Source organism: Cupressus sempervirens, chromosome 3 (assembly GCF_028749045.1).
Source record: "Cupressus sempervirens isolate cs-2001-9-10 chromosome 3, ASM2874904v1, whole genome shotgun sequence".
Classification (NCBI taxonomy): Eukaryota; Viridiplantae; Streptophyta; class Pinopsida; order Cupressales; family Cupressaceae; genus Cupressus; species Cupressus sempervirens.
The window spans coordinates 292,153,438-292,177,195 of record NC_143120.1 but is presented as its reverse complement, the minus strand read 5'-3'; the positions used below and the strand labels follow the sequence as shown (position 1 = coordinate 292,177,195).

General features: G+C 39.0%; 1 protein-coding gene across 5 annotated transcripts in view; it reads left to right on the top strand.

Annotated features, from left to right (window-relative positions):
- LOC149566113 (uncharacterized) overlaps positions 1-23,758 on the top strand; it is a 227,600-nt gene that overhangs the window by 114,816 nt on the left and 89,026 nt on the right. For all 5 annotated transcript variants that reach the window (XR_016362121.1, XM_089819540.1, XM_089819542.1 and 2 more), the window contains one exon: positions 6,554-6,632. Coding sequence is in view for 4 of the 5 variants with exons in the window: in XM_089819540.1 (XP_089675666.1) it covers positions 6,554-6,632 (79 nt within the window). In the remaining variant the exon portion in view is untranslated. The remainder of the gene's footprint in view (positions 1-6,553; positions 6,633-23,758) is intronic.

The following is a 23,758-nucleotide window of genomic DNA, read 5'->3' as shown; positions in this document are numbered from 1 at the left end:
TTTCTCTTGAAGAAAACAACAAGGAGAAATTGTTATCCAGGAAGGGCCATGGCATTGCATTATGGATATTGTGAAACGAAGACTTATAGGGTCCAATCATGCTTTAGACATAGCTCTTTTGCAGATGGTGTTGATGAATGGTTTGATGATCGACACAATATTTGAATGGGCTACATTATTAGTAGAGCAGATGTATGAGTTTATAGTCCTACACCATAAGACATTCTATATGCTATATTATGCCATTGGTCTCTTTTTGGATGCTACGTGTACAAAGGTTTCAGTTGACAAACTAGATGTGAGATTGGACTTTTTGGCACCTTGCAAGCCGTCGATCACGTGTTGGAGGCATTTGGATATGCCAATAGGGTAGAAGGTCAATGTTTTGCAGAAGAGACATAGATAGGTTATCTTAGGGACAAAGTTGGAGGATACAGATAGTGGCCGTTAGGAGATGTTTTAGAGTTCTAGTGTCTCAGATGAGGGGGATAGTAGCCAAGTGGTGGAGGATGACATCATGGCTGTTATCTTACTCACTTCGATACTTGCACCTACACAGGTTCTATTTGCTCGAGCCCTCCTACTTGTGACAACACATTTGATAGTCAACACCACATTTGATAGTTAGCACCACATTTAATCCTGCTTTTGGGTTGACTTGGGCACATATAGATATGACTACAGTGATACAGGCTCCATCAATGAGCTTGGTGGAGGGACCTCCAGTAGTTGTTTCAGAGGCAGTGGTTCTCGAGGGAGTGGTTGTTGAGGTAGTGGCAGAGTTAGGTACAAATGGGTAAGCTACATCTACATAGACTATCATATATATTCAAGACAACAATGTACTACCCAACATTCCTTGGACAAGAGAGTCAATGGAGGATTGCAGAAGACCAGGTGCTCATATCTCATCTAACTTCCGTATGATCTTGAGGATAGGTGATCTTAAATTTGTGCATAGTGATTTCTTATAGTGAGACTAATATAGTGTCAAAACTAGTTGCTTAGTTCGACCTATAGGTTTCGAAGACCTTGGAACATGGTTCTAAAAAAAAATTGAACAGAGTAGAAGTAATCCGAACTATATAAGAGACAATAATAGAGTATTTTAGATCGATTATTGTACCACTCATCATTTGAATTAGAAAATAGAATCTTGAACATATAAGATTAATCAAGCTGATTGCTATAATAGCAATTGGAATCATGGTCTAGTCAATTTATACAAGGCACTACCAAACACTTCATCGATTCGAGATTAGTATAATGCTTGAACTTTTACTTTGCATAAGTTGTTCAACACCACCTTCATAAACAACATCCCTTTCTAAACTATTGTAAGATATTACAATCCATTACAACTCAAGATTTAATAATGGGTAGTTTGTGTAAAGTACTTTGGATATAAGGATTATATGATCAATATTTATTGTTCAAGGACCATTTCCAACATACTATTACTATATTTCAATCTAATTGGAAATTATGACGAGGAAAATGCTTAGATAAAAAGAAGTCCCTTGCAACTACAATAATAGAATTTTAGTTCAAGACTCGAGAGATTGCAAAGGGACATTATGAGTGATCTTTGTACTCCATCCTCTGAGAGTTTTCTTTCCCAAAATCTTAATACTTGGTGACACACTTGATCTCCATGAGAAGCCAAAAAAAATGAATTTCCAAATGCTCAATAATCAATAATCAAAGGCTTCAAAGTCTTTTTCATTTAATTCCAAAAATCCTAGTTACTTTTAGGGTTGTAAACATTTTATATCACTGCTAAAATACCCCACTTCAATGATTCATCTAGTATTCAAATGTAGCATTAATCTTGTGACTCCCTTTTGTTTTTATTTTTCCTTTGTAAAAACCACCTTATTTCACCCCCTAGGATGGTGTGCTCCTTGGTGGCCCCTTCATTAAGACACTTTATTAAATTAATATACCAACTTAAAAAAGTACTTTATTTATTTAAAACATTAATGTTTGAGAACTTAATATAGTTTATTTTTATTTCAACTGAAAACTTGGTTAAGACCCTATTAGTTGGGTTCGTGTCTAGGTTCATCGTAGGTTCAGATTCAAGCTAGGTCCATGGCGAGCCTATGTAAGGTTTGCACCATAGACTCTAGGTCCGCCTATAGAGGTTATCCCTTGTGGACCCATAATTCTTGGTGTGGTTTGTGTGCGGAATTGGGGGGTTGGGCAGGGACACGGGCAAAGCTGGGTGGACTTCTAAGGACCGACAAGAACTCATGGCCCGTGGAGCCGAAAAGTAACTTAAAACAAATTAAAGAGTATTTAATCGTCATTTTTTTTCGCTACTAACAGTAAAGGGAGCCTAGTATAATACATCAAAACTTTTTATTTTTCATTTGGTCTCTCATTTGGCTCTCTCATTTTAATGTGTCCATTTTTTAGGATCATTTTTTGTTGTAGCCGGGAATGAACCTATTGATCCTTGATATTTTTGAGGATCCATTTGACCCTTGAAGGGCCTTGATAGAACGATAAACTATTAAACACTTGTCACTATTATCCTTAGTTGTTAGTTTAGGTTTGGGGACAGATTTTAGTTCGAGAATCCCGTTCGTGGATTCGTGATTCTGATTATTTTTTTCCATTATGATTCATGAGTTAGTGTATATGTATGTATGTACGTACATACATACATACATAGGTACGTATGTATGTATTTATGTATGTATATATAGTATATCTATACATACATACATACCTACGTACGTATGTATAGATATGCTATATATACGTACATAAATACATACATATGTACGTAGGTATATATGTATGTATGTATGTATAGATATATGTATAGATATGCTATATATACATACATAAATACATACATATGTACGTAGGTATATATGTATGTATGTATGTATAGATATACTATATATACATACATAAATACATACATACGTACGTACGTACGTACGTATGTATATGTATGTATGTATAGATATACTATATATACATACATAAATACATACATACGTATGTATGTACGTACGTACGTAAGTATGTACATGTACATGTATGTATGTATGTACAGATATACTATATATATGTATATGTATGTATGTATGTATGTATAGATATACTATATACATACATACATACATACATATATACATACATACATACACACACATACATACATACATCCATACATACATGTATACGTACATGTATGTATGTATGTATGTACATACATACATACATACATACATACATATATACATGTATGTATGTATGTACATACATACATACATACATATATACATACATACATACACATATACATATATATGTACATACATACATACATACATACATGTATGTATCTATGTATGTATGTATATGTGCAGTATATATTCAAAAAATAATAGAAATATACAATTCTAAAACTAGATCATTTCATACTATGAAATTGTGATGCTTGAGCATACATCAATGCCAGATGTCAAAGATAAACATTATGATTCATCAAGAAAATCATCATATTGAATACACAAAACTTAGACATAGGTATAACTTATAGTTCAATATTATTTGAAATATGATTCAATAATCATGAAAGTGTTCTTAGTCATCAAATTGATTATCTTAAAAATGTCGATCACTGGGGTCTTCAATGGCTGCAAGTATTTCATCATCATTGGAACCATAACCAGTTCCACCATTAGTAAAAGGTGCTGCATCATCTATATCAAGCAGTGTTACTTTAGCAAGATCCTCAATTGTCATATCCAAGTCAGCGGACTTAGGTGCCACATCCCAACACTTCTCTGTGCCCTTCCTGTTTATTTGGTCCTTACATGATAGAAGATGCAAGTTGTTGTGCACAAACACCAAGTCGTCTTGTTTTTTGGAGCCCAATCGGTTACGCTTGATGATGACTAAAATAGCAAGTCAACTGCTATTCTCGTTAAAGATAGGGACCCTTTCTAAAACATAGGAAACTGTCATGGACATCCGGAATAGCTCATAACACATAACAAACCATCTCCCAGTCCCCCCTTCTAAATATAAGATTGTCTCTGATTGTCTGCAATGGCTTATTAAACTCCTTGCAAGACTACACAAGCCCTGGTTGGGTTCCCTATCCACTCTGCTGACCTTCTGGAACCCTGATTGTAGGTCAACCCTACTGAAGATTGAACTACTTAGGGAGGGGACATTACATAGTTTCTTCATCCACTCATGCTTTGTAAGAATTTTTGACTATTTTCTATTAAGTTTGGATGCTACCTGTGCTGATCCATTCAGCTTGCTGGTCTTGAGGTATCTCAAGTTTAGTAATCCCTGCACTCAGATCTGCAATTGTTTTCCTGACATTGTTTGCTTGAATGATCACAAGGTCGGGAAACATGTATTTCGTTCTTTTTTCTGATACACATGCAAAAGCTTAGTCATTCTTAGGTTATTTCGATTTGTTAGAGTGACAAGTAATGACATCCTCCTACTATGGCATTTTTATGCTGATCAAGGCTGTAAAACAATATGAAAAAGTACAATATTTTTACATTATTTGAAACAGAAATAGTTGTCTAGGTTGAATTTTCTTGTCCACCCCAGCTTGAACTTTCCTTCTTCAGTCGGACCTTGAAAATTGCCTCTAGGTGCCTCTAAAATTACATACAATTCTTTTGATACCATCAACACTTAATGTATTTTATAAGTTGTGTTTGATCATACCTTTAGAAAGAACAAAAGGAATTCCTGTGATATCTCAGTAATTTAAGAGGCATATTGCAGTAAGAAATAAATCTAGAATCATGGAGGTAGGAAAAGTGCTTCTTAGAGAGGAAATGGAATACATGGAAGGGACACATAAGTAAGCAAGTGAAGTACTACTTCAGTTTATTGTAAACATATGAAAGGCTAACAAAAACCATAGTTACAAGACTCGGACACGTGTTGGACTTGGACTCAAGTTGAGTCTTTTGCAGCTTAACTTTGAAATTATATTTAGTTTTCTAACGAATAGTGAGTAAACGGAAGACACTTCGGAAGTGGCACTCCTAAATAGTATAAATTAATCATGGAGCTGTGGTTTTGATGGTTTAGATTACAAATAAGGACATGCTTGATATCGATAAACACAGGGTATTGCTGCCTCTTGCAAATCCCATGGTATCTATGCATCTGTAATCTAAGTTATTTCTATATTTCCTTCTTTGTGTGAATCCATGTCAGAATTTTTGTAGGTTTTATTTTTATTGGTACCTATTTATCATTTTATGAGACATTCTGCTTTTTGGAATATCTAGATATTGGATTTTGTGCTGTGTTACACATGGATGCGTACCCGCCCTTCAAAACCCCATCCTTGCCCCCTGAGGTGTTTCAGGTTTTGGGGGGAGGGAACATCCTCTATCCATTCCCTCCATGTTGAAAATTTTGGAAACTTCCCAAATACATCCCTACCTAAAATTGGGGACAGGAGGAAATATTAATAGATAAGCACTACTTAGCTATCCAGATGTTGGCTGAGGATGTCTCAGACATCCCTCAACCCTCCTGAGAACGTTACACAGGGATGCTTAGCCACCCCTCAAAACCGCATCCTTGCCCCCTGAGGTGTTTCAGTGTTTTGGGGGAGGGGACATCTCCTATCCGTTCCCTCCATGTTGAGAAAATGTGGAAACTTCCCGAACACATCCCTACCTAAAATTGGGGATAGGAGGAAATATTGATAGATAAGAGAGACGTAGCTATCCAGAAGTTGGTTGAGGGTGTCTCAGGCATCCCTCAACCATCCTGAGAATACCCAGGCATCCCCTGCAATTTTTTTATATAGTAAAAACATTTGAAAATTCATTCATGACATCAAATAAAGACTGTTGATGTATCATGGCAGCATTATAACATGAGAAATACACATCATGACAGCAGTATAACAGCTATTAAATTAATTATGACAGGAGTTTCAGAACAATTGCAGTGTAACATCAATTAATATATCACGATTCAGAGTCATAGTTAATGATATAATTAAAATAACAGTTAACACCAACATTAATAATTTCAATTTCTGATTTCGTTGTTCAAAAGAATCTGAAACTTCAAAATTGTTGATATTGGATTTTAGAGTCAGTCAGAATTGTCAGCTGCAAATGAAATTAAGGGTGCATTTCCCATGGTCTGGGACACTAGTATCATTGAGAAATATAAATTACTAATATCTTTTGGAAGGTGGTTGGCATACAGGCTTCTACAGACACCATCTGACATTTTTTAAACATTATGTTATATTTATGAAAATAATATCTATTGCTGTCACCTTGCCACCCTCAAAAAATAGCCCCCAAATAGCTGTCTCAAAGCGAGTCCTCTGCTGTCCCATCATCTCCATCTACGAAACACTGTGGAACTTAGATTTTAGGGCTTTTAAATTTTAATGACATATCTGTTTGATTGTTTGTAATTTGAATTTTGGAAATTTCTTCTAGGATTAAGTAAATCTACAGTAAGCTATTTTTTATCACATTTTCCATAGTATCTAATTGTGGGTTTTATGTACTTGCAGACTAAGTCTTGTGGATGGGGAGCAGAAGCTGCAGAAGTGATTAAAAAAGGAGAATTTGTGATTGAATATGTTGGGGAAGGTAAACCGACTTGATACCCGATTTCAAACCCTTATTTTATGTATATTTTATTTACAATATTTAGCTGATGAGTGATGAATTTATTTTGCTGTTTATATTGTCTCTTTAAAATCAAATCGGATGCATGCTACAGATTAATGAATCAGAAGTCCAGTATAATTGAGGATAAACCAATTCAAGTTTTTTAATGTGAAGTATACAGATATAAACAGGTTATAAACAGGTTACATGGTCAGCATACTTAAAATATCAATTCTGAGCATGTATTCGTTTTACAAGAAGTTGATGTATTTCAATTCAACACTACTATATTTTTATTATTATTAGCATTTCAAAGGTGCAAGTGTAATTGCATAAGCAGGTTAAGAACTTAGAATAGCCCGTGAAAGACAAATTTGATGTATGAAGGGAGTATGCATAGCCAATCACTTCTAAACAACCACTTTTACCATTTTTAGTCTAATGAATAATTGGCCACTCTCGGAAATAATTGCCAATCATAAAATTTCTCATAGGTGTTGATAGGAGGATATAATATGTAGGTTTGTAATATTTTGGTGGTTAGGAGGAGGTTGGAGAATACTCCATGATAGCCCTAGCATATCCACTAACCCAAAGAATCGAAAAAATAATGGTTCATGAAGAATTGGCTAGTCTTGGTTCATTATATCTCACATGATCTTGAAAATTATGATGTTTAACTAAGCTCAAAAGGAGGTGAAATATGATTTCCTGCCACTTCCAAAATGAGATATGAATGAGCATAAATGCAGTCCAACAAGGTGCACAAAAAAAAGGTCTTGTATTATTTGCTTCCACTGCTAGAAGAAAGGCCATATAGTACATGAAAAGCGGTATCATTATCCATGTTTGTTTTTGGGAAGATCAATCTATGTGGAGAAGTACGCTGCAAGGAGGAGTCCATCTTAAGGTAGCACAGGCAGTTAATGAGGAATGTTTGACACTTGCACCACTCTCAATAAGGGTTTAAAGGTGAAAGAGAAAATTGACATAGCTATTACCCAAAGAGAAGAAAACAAGACAGAAAAAGGTACCGAGGTCTGCAAAAATTACTGGACATGTGAAGTGTTGGAGATTTCTATCGACAAGTTTATGAGGTAAAAGAGTAATTAAATTTCCAAAAAGTTGTTTAGATATCCCATATAAACAAAGGTGGAAGATGCTTTACCCATTGTATCCAAATTTTAAGCCATTAAGAGAATTCCATAGAGATACCCTTATCTCAAGCCCAAGGAGGTAGACATGACAAGAAGTCAGTTTTGGTTCCTTTGACAGAACCAAATGCATATTCCAGAATTTGAATGCCCAACTGAGGTAGAAACAGCTGCATAAAGATGTGGAAGACAACACACAGTTGAAATCTATTGAATGGATCAGTTTTGGCCATGACTGATATTGTGATAGAAATTTCACTACGGCTTAATTTGTCAGCTGTCATAGATCAGACAGCAGAGTGCTTTGGGTGGAACTAATCTGTTTTCTGAGTGTAGGGGATCATAGGGATTCGTATGTCATTTTTCAGAAGGCCAAGTGTTTGATTCCCGTTTCGGTATTTGTTGTATTGTTTAGTGGGACCAAAAGCCTTCTAACAGGGGAGGTATGGTCCAATTTTTTTGGAAAAACTTTTAAATTTAGTTTTTTGAGAAATCAACCGTACTGTGAGTGGATGGCTAATAATGTCGGATGAAGATTAGGTGAAAGACATATTACTGGTGATGGTTTGATAATACCTGAACTCATGCTAACTCCTCATGATGTGATTAGGACCATAGGTGAACTACTGACAGAGTACTCGCTGAGTTGCAAAAAGTGGGTGAGCTTTCTGGCCTGGTGAGTTTTTAAGACTTTTATTGGCACCAACTCTTCAAATTATGTAAAAACTGGACGAGTACTCACCAAGATTTTGTTAAAAACTTGGTCATAGTTTTATAACAGTAATTAAAGGCAAAAAAATGGCCCAAATTAACTTCATTTCTCATTTCTTTACTCCTATTTTGGAGATGGGGAAAATAGTCTTCCAAACCCATTTTACTTCAAACACTTGCAGACAAATTGCTATGGATTTAAGGCAGATTTGAGGTAGTTTTTGAAGATGACATCAATGATTTGGAGAGGCAGACCATGGAGGAGGGCAGTGGATTTAGTTTCACATTGGATAACATTGAGTCCAATTTGTAGTCATTGCTAGTGCTAGGAGAAGCTAGCGGCATGGCTACATCCACGATGGAGGACAAGCCATAGATTGAGTTGGACATATTGAGTGATGATGCACAATCATGCTCATTACAATTTTCTAGGACTAGACCCTCTGCTTCTACCTCCCCCTTCTTTTAACTAGAGCTGGGAAGAGGATTTATACAAAGATAATATTTAAGTTATACTTTATGTTATATTTGTATAAATATTGTCAAGATGTTTGAGATAGTTTTCAACTTTATAGGAGTTAAAATACAGATTCTAGTTTTTGAGGGTTTCCAAAACTTTCTAGACTCGGCCAAATTTAGGATGCCTTCAATAGTGTTGTCTCGCACAACTTGTCTTGGCTATTTGAGGTCAACTTGAGCCCAAAACAAGGATTTTTTAATGATTCTAACTCAGTTTCTCAGAAATCACTTGGTTTCAATTCTATATTTTGAAGTCCTAACAGACTTAGCTCAACCACTTCCTCACACCCAAGATGAGTATTAATTCTAGCAGCCCAACACTGTTCAAACTCACTCTTGGACTATTTTGCTACGATGTATTTATGTTTAGTTTTATAGAAACTATATACTATGATGCATTTACTTCTAGTTTTATAGAAACTAATTGCAATGATATATTTACTCCTAGTTTTATAAGAATTATTCTCTAGTTTGCTTCTTGCCATCAACATTTTGCATGAGAATGTGATTTTGTACCCACTCTGCATTTATATATATCTAAACTATGCTTGTTTCTTTTGTGTTCTCATTAATCAACTCATTGGATGCATCTTCTCATTGAAATTTGCAGAAAATGTATTTTTAGTTAAACTTAAGTTGTTTTAAGGTTCCTGAGTTTTTGTAAAAACTCGCTGAATTTTTCTTGACCTTCATTTTTGGGCTTGGTGAGCTTTTTCCAAGTGAGAGTTTTCCATTGATGATTAGGACATAGTCCCACAGGTGATGGTATTGGCTGTGGATAAATTTATTTTGTATAGGCAAATTAGTAAAAAATGAAGTCTAATATGGGAAGTTGAATTAGTTCTCCATCACTCCATATGAGAGAAATTCTGCTATCTGTTGTTGACTCATATACTCTAGCACAAGTACACCTCTTGGATTGATGCTAGAAGATAGAGATCCTGGGTGATACATATTGGTTTAGATGATAAGAGATGGAGCTGTTTACTTGAAAAGTGCATTGCAAACTAGGTGTTAGGTTTAATAAAAACAATATTGATTGTCCATTTGCACGTTTCTTGAGAATTTATATCTAAGGAGAATCCAGTAAATACATCTTAAGAATGAGGGTGCCCAAGTGATGTTCTTGGTGGCTGTTATGAAAGGAGAATACTGTAATTTTACAAGTGGATTTTTGGTGGAGTTTTCTTCAATGTTAGGGTTTTTCTTGGGTAAGTCGATTGTCTCATCTTTGTTAATGTTGTGTTGTTAGTCACTAGCATAAGCTCATTTATTTGAAATATTACAATGGCTTAAGAAAATGGGAGCATTTGCAACCTCCATTAAGTAATGCATGATGTGTAGAAATCATTTTCGTTACTTTATTGGACAATTCGCTTGTGAATGTTTATTGCATTATTTGACTAGTTATAGAAGTAAATAGAAATGTGCATCGATAGAATATAAAAGCATAAAAATATATCCCACTGAACATATTTGGACGATATATATTACAGTGCGAAGAAACAATTTTTGATCAATAGAAGTAGTTGGGAACTAATCATCCAAATTACAAAATATAACAATATTTATTTAGCCAACTACATTTTGTACTTCTTCCCGCTAAGTTAGCCCCCACAAAAGACCGTCGAAACAAAACGGAAAAATAAATAAATTGAGAGGCAAAGGGTGAGAGGAACTCCTTGTATGTACCAACGAGGTCAAAGTAGAAGCTTGAGAGTGTTGCTGCTGAAGGCACTAGAGGCTTTTGTTGGCTACCTAATCTCCCTCGAATCGCCTTCACCATGGAGCTAGCCTCCAACAATTGCTTTTTGATCTTCTAAAGCTCCTATTCCTTTGTCAAGAACTTGCCATGCATCTTTTCTATTTGCTGTTCTTAATAACTTAGCTTATTGGTTTTTCCACCAGTTGTCTATCCTTCACTAGCTGATTTATCTTTTTTGTTACTTCTTCTTCAATGCCATAACTTTGTTGTGCTACAGGAGGAATCCCTCCTTAGACTTTTGAGTTTGATTAATCAAATCCTTTCGAGCTTTCTTGACTTGGAAAGGGGGTTTTTCTTGTGATTGGCAACTTCCTCCATAGAAGTTACATGCCTACAGTAGCAAAGGAAAAAGGTCACATAAGCACAACTCCATGTTATGGGGTGCTAACAACACTTGGGCATGTTGGTCAATGAGATAATCTGCTTGCAGCTATGAGTTCTGTTTTAATCAAATCCAACATGCTTATTCACACAACCTTGGGAATACATTTCTTTGAGTCGCCTACTATTATTTGTGCTCCATATGCTAGCTTGCTCTTGGTGAGATTGACACAACACACACTTCGGGTGGGTACAAAAACGATAGAAGAGGGCAAAATAACAATACCAATAATAATAATGGGGGCCACAGCCGAATTCAGTATGATGTGAATGGCTGCCCGATGGTTCAATGCCGAGCATGCAATTTGTGGGGCCACTTTGCACGAAACTGTACATCAACAAATTCACCAAAGTTGTTATGTAGATGGTGCAGTCCAGGAGATTATGAAGATGCCAAGTGCTCGAAATTAGAAATCAATTTTATCACCATCAGGACGGACAAAGAGGAGGTTCTGGCAATCACACGGAAACAAGCAAAACTGTACCCCGACCTGACAGAAGAAAAGAAGAGATTGGAAGAAGCGCGGGTGCAAATTGAGAAAGCAACGCAGGCAGAGAAATCACAATGGAACGACACTATCGGTACCTCAACAAGGAACTACGCAGAATAGAATATTGTATGACAAATACTACAAATTTAACTACCAGTAAAAATAAATGATCTGTTGCTCTCAATGCCTCAACTTCAATCAGCACTCATAAACATTGCTCCAACTGCCAAACCACTAGGAGAACATGGAAGGGACAGGGAAAGTGGAGCAAGTACAGAGGACCCAATGTTGCTAGCCCTCACATCCAGACAACATCCAGTGGTCGTCGAGATGGGAATTCTGGGAACTATTCTGACAGACACAATTGTGGACAGTGGGTCAGACGTGAATGTCTTACTAGAAGATATCTGAAAGAAGTTGGGACAACCGACGTTGTGGCCACCTACCTTCCAATTATTGACGACAGACTAGCACGGGATCAAACCATTGGGAATCCTGATGGCACAACTAGTGACTATTGGAACACAACTATTTCTAGTTGACTTCCTTGTCATCCCGTTGAAGAGGAGAGGATATGACGCCATTCTGGGTTGAGGATGGCTTGTACAAGCAAAGGCTAAGCATGACTGGAAGAAGAATACACTATCAATGGAAAGCACAGGACAACGATTCATTATTGATTTACACACAAATGGTGGGTGAAGAAGCCGTATCATCCGATTTCGAAGAAGAGGATGAAGGAAAGTGTAATTTCCCCTTTTTAGCATTCATAGCATGATGTTGTCGTTAGCCTATTTCCCCACGGTCCCGTAGGCTAACCAGGACATTAAAGGGGCTTAGAGGCAATTTGGCCTAGATAGTTTCAGTTGCAAGTCTTTCTGAGGGGTTTTGAGGCAACTTTGGGCATACTTACTATTTATAGTAAGTCATCTTGGGCATGGGTGGACATCCAGTGGCAGCGGTATGTCAATGGTAATTGTTTAAAATCGGCAAGAAGACTTGTTTATCATTGATAAGATTTGTTTTGCATTGATAAAGCTATTTTATAAAGTTAAATTTAAATATTTAACTTTATTAATGCATAGACTATAGTTTGTGGGAAATATTTAAATTAAAAGAGTCCCCTTTATTTTATAACACATTGGAGACATAAGTTACATAAAGGGAGTTATGTTTTATCCCACATTGAGAAAACGAAGGATGGAGCTCTTGTGAGAACACTATAAAAGAAATGGAAGAGCTTCTTTTAAGCATGCTTGAGAAAATCAAAGAAATTGGGAATATTTTTGGAGATCATGTCTCAATAATTTGAAGGACGAAATCCCTTCAAGCTGAAAATCTTGACGCCATTGAAAGATATGGTCTTGAGATTCAACAGGGTAGCTGTCTGAAAAAAGCAGATACGAAAAAGCAGCTCGAAAAAGCGGAATCAAAAAAGCAGGCCGAAAAAGCAGCCTGAAAAAAACGGAATCGAAAAAGTAGGTGGAAAAAGCAAATCCGTAAAAGCAGTTCAAAAAAGCGAATCCGAAAAAGCAGTCGAAAAAGAAAATCGGAAAAAGCAAAGTAGAAGGGGCAGCATTGTAGAAAATTATTACAGCCATCTACAATCAGGTTCTTCTTTTCTCATTTGGCATATTTTCTGAGAAATGTAGGTTTTCAGCTGAGTACAAAATATAGCATCAGCACTTCACTATTTTCATATTGTACTTGTCTTTGTTTGCCATTTGGCATTATTGGTATCAAAGGAAGGCAAGGATTTTGCAATTGAAAGAGCATTGTAATTTTTAGACTATCTATATTGCAAACCTAGATTTTGATGATCAACTTATTAGTTTGCATGCCAATTGTTTGACAAAATGTCAATTGGCTGTAAGTTCTCTTTTTGGCATAAACAATGTCATAATTTTGCATACTAAGTGTTTATATTAATGCCACTTGGTTGTAAGTGCATAATGCCATCTTAGGTTGCATCCAAAGTATTTGTCATAATCACTAGTTGCTGTAGCTGCATATTGTAAGTAGTTTAAGTCACATATTTGTATTGAATATTGCCAAAATTAGTTGCACATTCATGTTAGGTCATTGTTTAGACAAATCTAGAGCCTTTGTAAGCATTCTCTTTGATGCAAATCGAAACAAGAGTTATTGCAGCAACCTGAAAAGTTATATCAGTCATATGACCCCTTGTATGCAAAGTGTTTGACAAAATTCTTTGAACTTTCATCAGCATTTTTGAGGGCAAATTTGAGGAGGGTCATTACAGTGGTATCAGAGCTTGCTTGCAAAGTGTTTGACGAAATGTCAAACAACTGAAGTATAAAATTTTTTGGTGTTTGAAGAAGTTATAACCTATTGGGGTTATTACAGTGGTATCAGAGCTTGCTTGCAAAGTGTTTGACGAAATGTCAAACAACTGAAGTATAAAGATTTTTGGTGTCTGAAGAAGTTATAACCTATTGGGGTTATTACAGAAAGCAGCGATTGGAACCCAATGAGGAAGGAGTCCTACGGTTGGAAGGTGGATTGACAGACGATGATTTGGATTCGGTGCATGGTCTTTTCCACTGGTAGATGGAGGATTAAGAGCTCTTTTCGAGCTGTAATATGTTAAGTGTCGACGAAGGTGAGAAAGAAGAGGGAAATGAATGTTTGAAGGAATACAGAGAAGTAGAAGAAGGAAAGGTGGTTACGAAAAAAGTTGAAGGGAAGAACATACAATACGAACTCAGAAAAAGGAAAGATTCCACCGTATGGTACACAATAAATGGACCGCACAGAAAGAAAATGTTACGTCGAACCACGGATATAGTAGGAAGGTGCTGGCAGCAAGGAAAACACATCGTATGGTCTACATAGGAAACAAAGAGGAAGGGTTTAATAAAAGCTTCAACAGTATGGAGTAAAGGTTATAAAATCAAGGATACTGTTATTTACAGCAAGGAGCGGCAGCCGATGGAATTAATGGTATCGAGTTTCGAGAACAAACAAGGCGATATGGAAAACTTGAGGGAGAGATTGTGCAACTTAAATAAACATGATGAGTGACAATTGCAGGCACAATGGGCCACGAAGGTGACACAGAACAAGTGCAAAGCGTGGCATGATAAACACCTAAAACTGAACAAGTTTCAACTAGGATAGTTAGTGTTGAAGTATGGCAGACAGAATGAAATTAGAGCTAGAAAGTTTAGAGTCAAATGGGTAAGACCATACAAGATATGGGAAGTTGGTGATAATGGGGAGATGAAGTTATGGATGCTCGACGGAAAGGAAGTACTGGACACGGTGAATGGGTCAAAGTTAAAAATCTATCATGAAGGTAATAGTCCCCCATTGACGAACAATTGAAGAAAAAAAAGAATTTTGTAAAAAAGTTTTAATGTCACCATACAACATCTTCAGCAAGACAATAATCACCGTATGTTAGGAAAAGAAACAATATTAAATGTACGGCTAATAGAAGTTTGCTCAAGTGCATGTAATATATGCATTGTACGACCCCCTGCATAGTAAGGGTACCGTATGACTTGTCTCAGGGAGATTGGTCTGAAGTGAATGCAAAAGATCGTACGCTGTATGGAAATCTAAGGTATTCGTAAAACACCGTACGATGGTAACGGAAAAATGGAAAAATCAAAGGCCGCACATGCAAGACAAACATGATATGGTGACTATACGCTGTAGGGTGAAAAGGGAAGGCGAGTAAGGAGCACGAACCGTACAGTGTACGGTGAAGGAGAATCAGAATAAGAAAAGGCAAAACAAGAATCATATGGCGTATGGTGGGGGAGCAAGAAGTGCAAAGACTGTACGGGCACTGCGGGTGATAAGGATTTGGAGAATAGGAACATATACCATACGACCATACGAGAATTAGGAGAAGAGATTCAGTATTTTATGTCGTACGACCGAATCAAGTTGAAAGCAAATGAGTACCGTACAACCATGAAGAAGTTAGAAGGAAAAAGAGGAAGCTGCTAAGTATTTAGCTGTACCACATCTTCATTGTCACCGTACAAGCTTGCACAGGCAGAGTTCGATTTTGGTTTGGGTTTTGTAGACATCTTTCGAGCAGAAGGAAGCAGTCAAAAGAGAAGGCAGAAGGAACCAGTCAGAAGAGAAAGGAGCAAAAAAAATAAAATAAAAAATGACGATAGATCGAAACAGTTTAGAGTGAGTAATGTATGACACCGAAGGGAAGGGAAAGACATAACAGGTAGTAAAACATAAGCAGTTGCCAGAAAGAGTGTTGGATCAGAAGATAATCACAAAAAAAGTGTGTTCCATGGAGTTTTGTGTGGCTTTGAGAGAGCTAAATTGCCCCTCGACCCCGCTGGGGGCGATGCCCCCTTGACCCCCAGTCAGTGCAGTTATCAGTCATGGGAAGTGTGACCAGTTGATGAGACCTGGAGTTGCTGTAGGCATGGAGTGTGTGTACTAGAGGTGGAGAGAACAACAAAGCAAGCCTTTCGAGAGGGGTGATATGCTTTGAGGCACTTGGAGTAGGTGTTGGACGCGAAGCTGTTTTGGTGGATGCATAGAGAGCTCGAGAGGAGCTGATCATCCAATTGAAGGCAGTACAACAACACTTGGCTCAAGGTACCCAAAAGTTGGAAGCAGAGAAAGCAGCATGGGTGGCTATCAAGGTCAGCTTGATTCAGGAGACAATATTGTGTTAGTAGAGGCTACAGATGCAACGTGGTTCAGAGACCAATTTGGTGCAGGCAAGGGACGAATGTGAAAATGGTGTGACAGAAATAGATCTATCTTGTTGTAGTTAGTCAGTTAATGTATTCTGTTTTGTTAGTCTCTCTCGGATATTTTGAACTTGTCATCCGGAGACGAGTTTTTCTTTTGGGGGGGATGATGTCGTCGGTAAATATTGAGTAGCCGACAAGTTGATGTCGTTGGTAATTGTTATGTAGCCGATGGACCCCTTTGGGAAGGTTCTTCGGAATGGTATATGTACAACTTTGGATCATCATTGTAATCATCATCAGAAACATTATGTAATCTCTTTGGCATATATGCGAATAAAAGGAGTACTACTATGTTACATGTTCTTGTTTCATTGTCTTTATGCATTCATTTATTTACCCCATACGGTAAACAGAGACGAGGTACCTAGTTATAGATGGTGGATGAGCTATGGGGCAGAAAATCCTAAACTTCAACGATTTGCCATTCAAATATTGAGTCAAGGAGCAAGTTTGTCAGCTTGTGAGAGAAATTGGAGTTGTTTTGACCACATCCATTCCAGAAAGAGGAACGAGTTGTCTGGAAAGTTGGGAGATGTTGTCTATGTTCCTAGAAATTTAAAATTGCTCATGAACAACTCGGCAAATGAGTCATCTTTGCAAAAAGAAGCTTTAGAAGACATAGTAGTACCAGATGCAGATGAGCTTGACTTTTTTGATTAGGAATTGGGTAGTGATACTGATGATGATGCTTCACCATTTGAGCCAAGTGTTTTTGATGACTTAGAGCTTTTTTGAAGTTATGAAATCTCGACTTTTGATTGAACTTTGCGAATAAAATACGTCTTTACTATTGTGATGTCATATTTTTCTTATGTTTTATACTTTATAAATGTGTCATCATGCTTATACAGTTGTTAACTCTATGTAGTAATTTTAACTATTTTGATAATTAATGGGATATATTGTAAATATTTAAAAATGATGAAAATTATATAAGGCAAATTTAATTCGATTTTTTTTTTTGAATTTTTACTCTTGCCGAACTTCATTTGAATTTTACACTTGCCGAACTTGAGTTCAAATTTGAACCTTGTGACTTAGTTCGTGACTTTGATTTTAATGGACTTACCCCTTGTGTACATCATGAGGAAGTGACGACTTCCAAATGATGTCACTTGTATTTGCAGAAGTTACTGAAAGGTGATGATCCTACAATAACTTAATTTTCTATTATGATAAAAATTACGAGAACTATGCAGATCATGATAGATTATACTTTGCATGTTGTATGTTTATATGGTAAGCATTATGAGAATGCGTGCACACATACCTTATAAACATTTTTTGAGTACATTGTGAATGTTATGCAAATTGTTGTGTAGGCGACCATTACTTACAAGTACTTGGTGAATATCTTGCATCTGAACATTCTGAAGGCCATTACTCAAAGAGTATTTGGTATATATCATATGTTTACCGTACAGGTAAAGTAAATGAACGCATACAGAAAGTAACAGCAGAACAATAGCATAATATTCGCAATAGTAGATGAATGATGATTTACAATGATCCCAAACGGGATATAAATACTACTCCCGAACCTTCCCGAAGGAGTCTGTCGGCCACAATTATTCTATCTGTTACAAACTATTTACCGTCGGACCGTCGGCTACGGAATACCGAAACACCGCCGGACCGTCGGCTACGGAATACCGAAACACTGCCGGACCGTTGGCTACAAAAACACTGTCGGACCGTCGGCTACAGAAACACCGTCGGACCGTCGGCTACAGGAACACCGCCGGAACCATCCAGTCGGCTAACACCATCCCCCCCAAAAAGAAAAGTCGTCTCCTGACGACTGACAAAATATCTAAGACAAATTAACAAACAAAATACATTAACAAAGTGACTACAACAAGAGAAATCTGCTTCTACCACATCACTTCCACATTCATCCCGTTACATCTGTAGCCTCTGCTAAGACAATACTGTCTCCTCAAGCTGACCTTGATAGCCACCTGTGCTGCTTTCTCTGTTTTCAATTCCTCGGTACCCTAAGCCAAGTGTTGCTGCACTGCCTCCAACCGGATGATCAGCTCCTCCCGAGCTCTCTACGCATCCACCTAGACAGCCTCACAGCCAACACCTTCTCCCACTACCTTTGGTACATAGAAAGTCCGTGCCTGCAGCAACTTCAACTCTTCTCAACTAGTCAGACTCCCACGACTGATATCCGCCACGACTGGGGGTCCAGGGGGCAACGCCCTCGGCGGGGTCGAGGGGCAGCGCCCTCGCGGGGTCCTGGGGCAGCGCCCCGGGTGCGCTCCCTGTCGCAGTACAGGGCGGGGTCGAGGGGCAGCGCCCCTCGCCGCCAAGACCAAATTAGCACTTCGAAACCTACACAAAAATGCACGGAACACACCATTTCTGTTATTATCTGCCAATTCTGCACTCTTTCTGGCAACCACGGATGTGTCCCCTTCCCTTTGGCATCATCCATCACTCATTCTGAACAACTTGATTTTGTCGTCGTTTTTTTTTTTTTTTTTTTCCTTTATAAGTACTGAACCTCTGACTCTGCATCACCTGCGGCCTTCCTGTTCTCCCTGTGACCTTTCTTTTCTCCTACCCGCGGCCTTTTTTTTCTTCCCGCGACCCATTCTTCTCCTACCCGCGGCCTTCTGCTGGTCAAATTCTTCACCAAATTCTTCAACATGCCCACCCAAACTGTCTGAGAGAAGATAAATCGCGGTTGTTTTAGCTTGCTACTGCCGTGGAAGTTTTCCGTCTGCGGATCTGCGGGGTTTTAAGTCCGCGGGGCCTTCCTTCCCGCGGGACTTCTAGTCCGCGGGACTTTCTTCCCGCGGGACCTCTAGTCCGCGGGGCCCGCGGGACTCTTAGTCCGCGGGGCTTTCTTCCCGCGGGACTTCAAGTCCGCGGGGTCCGCGGGGCTGTCAGGCTTTTTTTTTTTTTTTTTTTTTTTTTTTCAATTTTTTTTTATTTTTTTTTATTTTTTTATTTTATTTTAAACAGAATACATTACTTAACAACAGTACCTCTGAGTGACGTTATCGCCAGAGAATGTTGTACTGACGACACGAAAGGATTCACCACCGGGGAGTACTTCCTTACACGATATGGTTTCAACTTAGATCCGTTAACTGGCTGAGTTATCTCTTGTCCGTCCAAGGTTGCTAATTTCATTGTCCCCGTGTCGCCAATTTCTCGGATTTGATATGGTCCAATCCATCGCACTTTGAGTTTGCCAGGCTTGATTTCGTTACGGCCATCATACTTCAGTACTAATTGTCCTGTCTGGAATCTGTTATGTCTCAGATGCTTGTCATGCCAGAGTTTGCGTCTATTCTGTGCTACTTCTGTTGCCCACTGTGCCTGCGATCGTCGCACAACTGGATTATTTCCTTGCTGTCGGTGCCCTTCCACTAATTTTATGCTGCAGTGTGACCTTTTCTTTCCGCGCGGTCTATTCACCATTTACCGGACAGTGGAATCTTTCGTTTTTTTGTGTTGAGACTGTATGTTCTTCCCCTCAGCTTCAACCATGGCAATTTTTCCTTCTTCCACTTCCCTGCATTCCTCCGGACATTCATTTTCCTCCTTTTTCTCATCTTCGTCGACCCTTAGCATATTGCAACTCGGAAAGAGTTCGTAGTCTTCTATTTGCCAGTGGTAAAGGCCATTAACCGAGTCCAGGTCGTCGTCATTCGATCCTCGGTCAAGTCTCAATACTCCTCCTTCATCCGGTTCCATTCTCCTCTGTCCTTCGTCATCACTTTCGCCTTCACTGTCAGAATCTGACAATGCTGCCTCCTCACCGACCATTTGCGTATGCAGGTCAATTATGAATCTTTTGCCTCCGCGCTCCATTGATAGGGTATTGCGTTTCCAATCATGTTGTACTTTTGCTTGCACCAACCAATCCCGTCCCAGAATAGCATCATAGCCTTTTCTTTTTAATGGAATGACTACAAAATCCAATAAAAATGGTTGCGTACCAATTGTTACCGGTTGCGCTTTCAGAATTCCCAACGGTTTGATTCCATGTTGGTATGCCGTGAGCAACTGAAATGCAGGTGGCCACAACGTCGGTTTTCCCAACTTCTTCCAAGTATCCTCCGGCAACACATTTACGCCGGACCCTCCGTCAACAATTGTCTCTGTCAAAACATTTCCCAAAATCCCCATCTCGACGACCGCCGGATGCCGTCCGGAGGTGAGTGCCAGCAGCATTGGGTCTGTTGCCATTACTTCCCTACTATTCCTTCTTGTTTCCTCCGGTGCGTTTGAAAACGGTGTATGATTCAGAATAGCCGTCCGTAACTGGGGCATTGTGAGAAGGAGGTCACTTATCTTGACCGGTATCTCCGTTTGTAAGATCTGTCGTACAATGCTTTGTTCTGCGAAGTTCTCTGCCAAGGTGCCGGTGATGTCCTTCAACTGAGATGTTTCCGGCGACGATGCCTTTGCAATGTCCGCCTGCACTTCCCCCACTTTTCTCTTTTCCTCCGCTTGCCTCCGTGTAATTGCCAGAACCTCCTCTACATCCGTGCCGACAGTGATCAAATTTACTCCAGCCTTTGGACACTTGGAATCTTCGTGATCGCCGGGTCCGCACCATCTGCATAATAATTTCGGTGTGTTTGCCACTGTACAATCCCGCGCAAAATGATCCCACAAATTACACGCTCGACATTGAACGATCGGCCGTCCGTTTGCATCATATTGGATTCGACTCCGGCCTCCATTATTATTGTTATTATTTGCATTGTTGGTATTTTGCCCTCTGCTATTATTCCTATACCCTCCGGGTGTGGCACCATCAATGTTTGCATTTCCGTTATTGCCCGACGGGGAAGCCTGCTGCGTAAGAAGCACCTGCGGAGATCCTCTTGTCTTCATGTTAAAAGGACAGTCCTTTGTCGAATGGCCCATGATCTGACAGATGTCGCAGAATTGGTTCTTCGGGCACGATCCCTTAGTATGACCGTCGGTCTTACATTCCGTGCACCACAGTTCACTGCCTTTTGGCGCCTTCTGCATGTTTTTAAATTCCTTCATCATGCGAACCATATCCTTCTGTAGGGCACGAACCTTCTTGCTGCTGCCTTCGTCGTCGCTACTATCATCTCGAGTGGATTCATCATCATCAGAGTCAGAGGAGCTGGTTTTCTTCTTCTTTGTCTTCTGTGCACTCTCAAGGTCCAGTGCTCTGTTATATGCGTCCACATATGATGACGGTGGCACAATTTTCATTTTCCTCCGCAACTTCGAGCGTAGGCCGTCCACAAACCACCTTTTCTGCAATCCGTCCGCTGGCTTGCTTTCCATTTTGTTTACTAAGTCTTTTAATCTCCTGGCATAGACACGGACAGTTTCGTGCTTCCCTTGCTTGGTATTGAAAATTTCCGCTACGATTTCATTATCATCCCGTAAGAGTTTAAATTCCGCCAAGAACTCCTTTTTAATGTTATCCCATGTATCCAGCTTCTGTGGATCCATATCCGAAAACCAATCAATCGCGACACCTCGTAGGGTTGCCGGAAAGTGCCTGGCCCATTCGTCGGCATCTGTGATTCCATTTGCCCGCCAGATCGTCTCACATGTCTTACAATGTCGGAGAGGGTCGGCTGTACCATCGCCTTCAAATTTCGGTAATTTTTCTTTGGGTCCCGCCATAACTCTGGAGGTCTGCACTCCTACAGTGGTCGGCACTCCCACACCGGCAGTCTGTACTCCCACACCAGCAGTCTGCACTCCCACACCGGAGGTGTCGACAGCTGCAACCCTTGGTGAAGACGGAGGATCCTCCGAAATTGTTTCCCGCGGAAGTCTATCCTGGACGAAGAGGTCACTCCACGCTCGTGCTCCGTCGGCACCGCGAGCCGTGCGAGTTGATGCTCTCTCGTCTGAATTTTCTTCCCTCGGCGAACACAATTTCAAGAACTCCTCCCGTGCTTCTTCCACCAATTCCACTCGCTGCCGAGTCTCCTCCAACAATTCCTCCGCACTTCGGTTTTCGTCGACAATCCTCTGAAATCTCCGTCGGCGTTCGGCTTGCTGTGCTAGAATTAAATTCTCTTGCGCAATACGGATTCCATCTTTTCCCTTCACCTTATTCCGATCCTTGTTAAGCTGATTTGGCATTAATCTTCATTCCTCCCACCTTCCAGATTCATAAGGCAACGGCGCCAAATGTTTACCGTACAGGTAAAGTAAATGAACGCATACAGAAAGTAACAGCAGAACAGTAGCATAATATTCGCAATAGTAGATGAATGATGATTTACAATGATCCCCAAACGGGATATAAATACTACTCCCGAACCTTCCCGAAGGAGTCTGTCGGCCACAATTATTCTATCCGTTACAAACTATTTACCGCCGGACCGTCGGCTACGGAATACCGAAACACCGCCGGACCGTCGGCTACGGAATACCGAAACACTGCCGGACCGTTGGCTACAAAAACACTGTCGGACCGTCGGCTACAGAAACACCGCCGGACCGTTGGCTACAGGAACACCGCCGGAACCATCCAGTCGGCTAACATCATATATTGTTATTCTGGAAACCAATACTCAAATGTGATATCAAAATGGTGAATATCATATGTTGATATTCTGCAGACCATCGCCTTGTTTATTATATGGTGAATATCAATTGTTGACAAGTCTACCATAAATAGTGTATAGGGTTTTGTAAGTCTACCAGTTATTGGGTAACTGCCAACTTCCAAGTGACAAGTAGTCTGGAACTAAGCATCCCAAATTGCAATCACAAAACATAATTGATGGATATAACATAAATATTGGTAAATTGTGCAACATGACTTTTATGCGGATCTCTGATCACTCTAGCCTGTGACTAAAATATTTGTTAAGTGTAATTATATTGTCTCGTATTCTAGTTGTTAATATTTTGGAGGTTATATTTCACAAAAAACTAGGTATGCTTGACTAGTGTATGGATTCTTTTCGTAGATCGAAATGCAGTTGCATTCATTTTCAATTAGCATGGATTGTTAAACTGAAATTGGAAGTTGAACTCATATTGTTGTTTATTTTTACAATCTCTCTAACAACATGCCAACTTTAGCACAATTAAGTAATTAATGCTTTGCGCTAATGACTTCCTCTATACTATTACTTTTTGAAATTAGTAAGTTGATTTGTAATCTGAAATAAATATTTTGTCAGAAAAAAGTTCAATTTAGGACATCAACATTTTTCATTTTCTTTTACAGTGCCTTGGTGTTGCTGTTCTTTATTTAACATATGTTAGTTTCCATCTTCTGTAGATTTTCATACATAAAATATGAAATGGAACTGCTGTTTGTTTCTCTTCTAATAATTCTATGTGC